A 7,052-nucleotide genomic window follows, 5' to 3' on the forward strand; every position below is an offset into this window, starting at 1 on the left:
GGTAGGGGAGTGTTCTTTTCCCTGCACAAAGGAGAGTAAATTTTTTCAAAGTACCTGATAAAGCACAATCTGTATCTGATCCCTAAGGATGGACCTACCAGTAGCCTTGACCCCAGATGGTTTCAAATGGTTAGAGGCAACTGTGAAGTGGAAGCAGACTATTTTTAAAAACCCGATTTGTTCCCTGCCACCACCTTACCTTTTAGAGGCTAGCCCAAAGGAAAACCTAAATTTACATGTGCTGATTTTTTTTAAATGAATCAATCATTGTGGGTATCTGTAATAGATTGTTTCCAAAGATGCAATAACTCCTCCTATCCTGTTCTCATCTTTTCCTAGATATCCATTAGGGTGCACAGAACAATGAGACTAATTCCCAAGTTAGCTGTGACCAGAAGTGGTGACAGACCAAGGAAAGCGATCCCTTCCTCCCAAATCACCATTAGGCTTTCATAAAAAGTCGTTTAAAACTTGCCAAGGACATTACCAAATCATCACCACTAATTCCATTACGCTAATCCTTTGAAACAGAAATCACTGAAATCACTTGCTCCAGGTCACAAAGAAATCAAGTACGCCTCCGCACTCTGATCACCAAAGCTCTTCTCCCAGGAGAAAAGGCCGCACTCTGGACCATCAGGGTCTGCAAAGGCTCTTTCAAACCTTCCTTCCGGGCCTACCCTTCTCATCTAGGTCGGTGCTGGCAGAAACAGAAACGCCAGAAGGAGGAAACGTAGCCAGGGCCACCCACCTCTGCTCTGGGCACCGTTAGAAAGAACCTCAAGTGTCACCACAAGTGACACTCAGGACGAAGACACGCCCTGCCCGGACGGCGGCGAAGGGTGAGCGTTACAGGCGGTGTGCGGCCCTACAGTTAGGGACTGGGTCTTTCCTCTGCCAGCTGCTGGCGCTGGATTCCCGAGGGTAAGGAGGAGAGAGAGGCGGGTGTCACCCTGGTCTTCCCGGCGCTTTAAATCCGGAGGCGCAGTTGATTGGCGAGAACCCAGCAAACGTCTCAGGATTGAAGCTGCGCCCACCCCCGACGCTCTGGGCCCCCGGCCGCGTTGGCCTTTCTTTGAGCGTCGTCCACAATACGGCCACCGGAGCAGAAACACATCCGGCTTCCAGACCCGGCCTGCCCTGGAGAAGGAAGGACTGAGTAGATGCGGTCGGCGTTCAGACCCGGAATCGCGGAGCCGGTGACTTAGCGCGGACCCCCGCACGCACACTCACCAGCCTGGTGGCCCGGTATGGCCCGGGCCCCACGATGCGGTGCTCCATCGCCCGCACGCAGCGGCGGCTGCGGCCGCCCCAGAGCTGATCCCCGAGAGCTCGAGACGCCGCAGTTTGAATCCCGAGCCCGCGCGCTGCGGGCGCTGATTGGGTGGCGCGGAGGCACGTGACGGGAACTGAGGCCGGAGCCGCGCGCTCAGCGAGGAGAGGGCGGTGGGCGCCTCCTCCGAGGCCCCCCGCAGCCCAGGGAGCCCAGGCTCACAGTAGCCCGGCCTCGAGTGCATAGCCCACCCTCGCCCGCCCGCTCACACGCAATCTGTCTCTGCAGAAAGGTCGATGAACGTGTGTGATTCGGTGACGGAAGCACGTCTGGACTACATAGATAAATCCCTGTCCGCCCCTCCAAGTGCGCCGTGAGCCTGGCGGTGCGGCTAAGCTTGGGAGAAGTGGGTGGTGAAATGCAGCGAGTGGACAGCCTCTTCAAGTGGAGGGACGTTTAAAAACTAGATAAGAGCACTTGGTCACAGGGCGTGTCGTCAGCGTGTAAGAACAATAAAGAGCTGGAAAAGAGCCTGACTCAGCTTCCTATATTGTTCTTTTGGTAGTCTTTCCCTGGAATTTGAGTTTTGTTTTGAATAAGACTTAAATTTTCAGAGTTTTGCCACAGGGCTGTGTGTTCTTTTTTGCTGCTCAGAATTTCGCCCTAGGAATTGGTTGTCTGATTTGCAATTGTTCAAAGGGAGAAATGACGTCAGCACTCTATACCTATGACTCAAGTTCGAAGTTCAAATCTGGTCCCCTCAGTGAGTATTCAGGATGAGATATAATAAGAAAGAGATGAGCAAAGGATCAGACTTCCACCCTCCATTAACATCCTTCCTCTATTTGCTGCTTTAGGTCTGTATTTAGCTGCATTTTAGAAAGTCCAGAAAATTCCTGGGATGATACGTATGTATTGCTTTTGTAAACAGAAAAGAGCAATAAAGATAATTTTTACTTCCAATCCTTATGAGAACTTTTTTGGTGTTTTTGTTTTGTTTTGGTTTGTTTTGTTTTGTTTTGTTTGACAAACAAAACATTTTGGTATCTCCAAACTCCTTGGAAGATAGATTGCTTGTCCTTGGCAAGGGCCACCAATGGGGCACAAGAGACAGAAGGAGAAAAGGAATTAATTTCAGAGCATTGTCTATCTGAGAACTGCCATCGATGGTGGAACTGGGATCAGATACAAAACATCATGCCCTGCTTCCCGAGCATCTTCCCAAGAATCCATCATGAGTCATAGACAAGATAGTTCCTTTTCCTGGGTAGGTGTATCTCCCAATGATCTACATATCAGAGACAGTTTTTGTAAATTTAGTTTAAATTGGGCAGCTGATCATCTACCAGTCTTTCAGCATCACATAAAACAATTGAGAAGCTTCTCTCTCTCTGCCCTAAAATGCCAATGCTTTCTATCTTTCTGACTTATGCTCCAGCCATGATGGTCCTCTTTCTGTTCCTTCTTTCTGTTAACACCTCACAGTCTTTGCAACATTCTCCTACCAGAAATGTTCTTGCCCCAGCTCTTTGCAAGGCCATCTCCATCTCATCATTCAGATCTCAGTTCATATGCTGCCAACCTTAGAAAACCCTTCTTGCAGAGAAGCCTCACACACCTACCCCACTTTTGCACTGATTTATTTTCTTCTTAGCTTACCTGTATCTAGAATTTTTTTTATCTTCTACTTCTACAAAAATGATTATCAAATAAAGAGGTTCCACTTTCTGGGAGCATTTTGGGCATCTGTGAGGTTTTCAAAAAGATAGAAGGGCCACTACTGGTATTTTGTGGGCAGGGGAGCTAGATGTCCTGCAATACTTATGACAGGCCACACAACCAACATTCAGCCCATGTTCTGCATGACTTTTTAGTGTCCACTGGACTTTCAGGTAAATGAAAAACCTATTTGTAATTATTAGAGCCTAAAACCTAACTCTATTTTACATATAAAATAAATACTTTTGGCCAGTTTGAATACACACTGAAGTTTCCAGGAATATTATACTCTGTCTTGTTTGATACAGTACCAAAAGTTACTCACCATGTCAGAAAATCATCAATAATAGCTACACAGTTCGTGATGTTTGAAATACATATCTGTATCATTCTGTATCTTTGTTGAATTCATGGGAATTATACATAAAGATGCTATACACTTTAGTTCTTATTTCAAGATGTCCAATATAAAAGAAAAATTACAATACTCAGATGACTTTGTCTTTACCTCTCTTTAATCCAAACTAATTTTTGTAAGTAGATGCAAGTATTTACCTTTTTCATTATATCTTTCTGATGTAATCATGCTTAGGTATTTATTTAAATTTTAAAATGAATATTGCTTTAATATAAATTACTTCCTTTTATTTCATCTTTATACAAAAGAATATTATGTTCATTTTAATTATCTGTAGGTTGATTATCTGTGAATTTCATTTCAGCAGAGTAAAAAGAGTGTGTTGGCTCTGACCTAGTTGTGAACCACTGCTCTGGTCTAGAACATAAACTCCATGAGATCAAGGACCTCTTGTTTCCTGCTGTACCCCAGTTCCTAGAACAGTATCTGATACACAGTAAATCCTCAAAAAAAATTTTTTTAATATATGATATATCTTTGTTTTAATGTAAAAATGTTTTAACTTACTCATGTAAAATTGAAGCAGGAGAGAGATTCTAAAGTTTATCCTGTCTTTCCATGCCTGAGCATACCACAGTCTTTGCTCCAGATCTGTAGGTACGCCAGTTGAATAAGCACAAAAAATGCCAGTTTATTTTTTTTGTCCAATAGACTTATGACTATTGTAACTGAATAATTATCTCTGACTTATCAACTAGGAAAAGTTATCCAAATTTGTGGCTAATTCCTAACAACTATAAAGAATGTAACAGTGAGTTATTTTTCTACCTTTATTTTCTACTTATTCTATAATATTATATAAATATATCATAAGCTAGCTCAATTCCTTTTTGGAAAGAGTTACCCACTACTTATAAGAAATAAATTACAATCCTTATATTTGTAAAGCTGCTTTCAAGGCTTTGTCACACCATCTTGTTAGATCCTCAGAACTATTCAGATATGTAAATATGAATAATTCCACCTTACTGTTGAGAGAAATAAGCTTCAGAGAGGCTAAGTGATTTGCTTAAGCAAAGAGGTTAAGTGTTCCATAGCCAGTAATTGACAGAATTTGGATTTGAACCCAGACCTTCTGCTGTGGAGTTTGGTTTGCTTTGGTTTGGTTGCTTGGTTGGTTGGTTTTTACTTTTGGGAATCAAAAAGGATAATTTTCAAATATGAAGTAGAATTTCACATGCATATTTATGCAGACATATTTCGGAAGAGGGGAAAGGATAAAAACATTTCATAAGTTTATCCAAACAACCCTTCCTAGGAATGAGTTCCATAAATGTTAACACACTTGAGTTCTTTTCAACCCTCTGATTATGGCTTGGCTTGTTATTATGTTTGTATTAATTGGGATTGATTGCATATGAAATATATACTTAATCAGATTACTACCCCCTAAAAAAGCTGAACTCTCAATTATGCCTCCAAAAATTAAAATTCATGTCCATGTTCCACTTTTAATATATTGCTGTGCATACTCTTCTTGGCATATTTAAGTGTGAGGCCATCAAATCCTGTAGAAGCTTTGACTCACCCTCAGAACATCTTTATAAGGGGGCATTAGCACATTCAGAACGGGCAGTTTCACCATCACCACCTAACTTGTCACTCAGATCAGGGAATTACAAGCTGTGGAGTAAAAAGCAACATAGGCATCAAGTATGTTGTGGGGTTGGAAACTGTGCTTCTCAATCATGCTGAGTAGGGAGCGGTTGGGAGCCATGCCTTCAGTCCCTAGGGGATTCCTGACTGCTATATGCAGTCCTGATCCTGCCTGAGAGGTCTCCGAGCCGGTTGGATGGGTTATTTTGAAAGAACTGCTGAAAACCAAGTCTGCTGAAACCCAAGCCACTCAAAGCTTACATTCAACTACAGCCTTTCAGATTGTACTGCAGCTGCATTCAGTAGTGGTGTTTTTTGGCACCTAAGCCAACAAGACTGTCCATTTGCCAAGGTTCTTAAAAGTTGTAAAATCTGTGACTTTATTTCCGCTGCTATAAGTCTGCACTATCGCTTTCCTGTTAGTTATCCCCTGGAGCTGTGTTAGTACTGTTCACTAACAGGGGTATCATGTTCTTGGGGTATGGATAAAGAAGAAAGGCTAAAAATATAAAACCATACTGTTTCGTTGAAATTGTGGAATAATATTTGTATTTCAGTATTTAAAAAAAAATAAATGCCCCAAAGAAATAGAGGATTTACATTCATTCATTCGTTTATTCAACAAGCATGTATGAAGACCTACTATGTGCCAGGCACTGTGCCCATCACTGGAATACTGCAGTAGATTAAACAAAGTCCCCATCTCCAGAAGCTGACGTCCTCATGGGGGAGGGGATGGCAAGCCAACTATAATACATAAAATTAAGTAATATATTAGGTGGTAATTGAGTGCTGGCAAGAAAAGGAGGAAAAAGAGGGGAGGGTGGTGGAGGAGGTGAGTGCTATTATGGCTCAGGAGGTCAGGAAAGGACTCTCTGATAAAGTTACATTGGAGGAGACAATCTGAGTGGAACCAAGGTGTAACTGTCTAAAGGAAGACCTTCCAAGCCGATGGAGTACCGGCCCATGTGAAAGCCTGAGGTGGACATATACTTACCACATCCAGGGAAAATGGGAAGGGAGCCATAGTTGCTGGAGTGGAGTGAGTGAAAGGGAGAGTGGAGGAGATGGGGTTGGATACAGAGTGAAGAGGGGCTTTCTAGGCCACATTATGGGCCATGGGATATGGGTTTTATTCTGAATTAGTTGAAAATGTATTAGAAAGTTCTGAAAGTGTCAAGATCTTAAACAGATTTTTAAGCAATCCAAATGCATTTCTCTTTGACCATCTTCTTACTTTAAAACCAGTCAACTTTTTGGAAGGCGAGCTTATTCATGATCTTTTAACCATTTTCGTGAGTGCTAAATTGGCATCATATGTCAAGTTTTATCAGAATAATAAGGACTTCATTGATTCACTTGGTCTCCTACATGAACAGAATATGGCAAAAATGAGACTACTTACTTTTATGGGAATGGCAGTGGAAAACAAAGAAATTTCTTTTGACACAATGCAGCAGGAACTTCAGATCGGAGCTGATGATGTTGAGGCATTTGTTACTGATGCGGTAAGAACTAAAATGGTCTATTGCAAAATTGATCAGACCCAGAGAAAAGTAGTTGTCAGCCATAGCACACACCGGACATTTGGAAAACAACAGTGGCAACAGCTCTATGACACACTTAATGCCTGGAAGCAAAACTTGAACAAAGTGAAAAACAGCCTATTGAGTCTTTCTGATACCTGAATTTTTATGCTATATAATTTTGTCCTTTTTGGAAAAAAATCTAAATCATAGTAAAACATAGACTGAAATCTGAAAAAAAAAAAGGATAATGGACTGGGATGGGTGTAGGTGTGGAGTGGAAGCAGGAAAACCAGTTAGGGATACTGTTGCAATACTCTAGTAGGAAAAAATAAATACATTTCATTGGCATATAATGACATTCAACAAATATTTGTGGAGTGAATGAGCAAGTGAAACTAAGCTTCAAAAGTTATGCATCTCCTAAAATCAATTCAATTCATCTTCTCTAAATGTGTATTTCTTAAATGCATGTATTCTACAATATAATATCCAACTTTTATATTTTCAGGTTAACCTA

At 41.7% G+C, this 7,052-nt stretch overlaps 2 protein-coding genes across 3 annotated transcripts in view; one reads left to right on the forward strand and one right to left on the reverse strand.

The window, feature by feature from the left end:
• The window catches only part of DEPDC1B (DEP domain containing 1B), an 80,822-nt gene extending 79,073 nt beyond the window's left edge, over positions 1-1,749 (reverse strand). For both annotated transcript variants that reach the window (XR_004317031.1, XM_014562761.2), the window contains exon 1: positions 1,234-1,749. Coding sequence is in view for 1 of the 2 variants with exons in the window: in XM_014562761.2 (XP_014418247.2) it covers positions 1,234-1,281 (48 nt within the window). In the remaining variant the exon portion in view is untranslated. The remainder of the gene's footprint in view (positions 1-1,233) is intronic.
• Positions 1,750-6,124: 4,375 nt separating this feature from the next.
• Positions 6,125-6,765, forward strand: LOC102520702 (eukaryotic translation initiation factor 3 subunit M-like). The gene has a single exon (XM_032468327.1). The coding sequence runs from the start codon at positions 6,125-6,127 to the stop codon at positions 6,692-6,694; it is 570 nt and encodes a 189-aa protein (XP_032324218.1). The 3' UTR covers positions 6,695-6,765.
• Positions 6,766-7,052: the final 287 nt, after the last annotated feature.

Source organism: Camelus ferus, chromosome 3 (genome assembly GCF_009834535.1).
Source record: "Camelus ferus isolate YT-003-E chromosome 3, BCGSAC_Cfer_1.0, whole genome shotgun sequence".
NCBI classification, from domain to species: Eukaryota; Metazoa; Chordata; class Mammalia; order Artiodactyla; family Camelidae; genus Camelus; species Camelus ferus.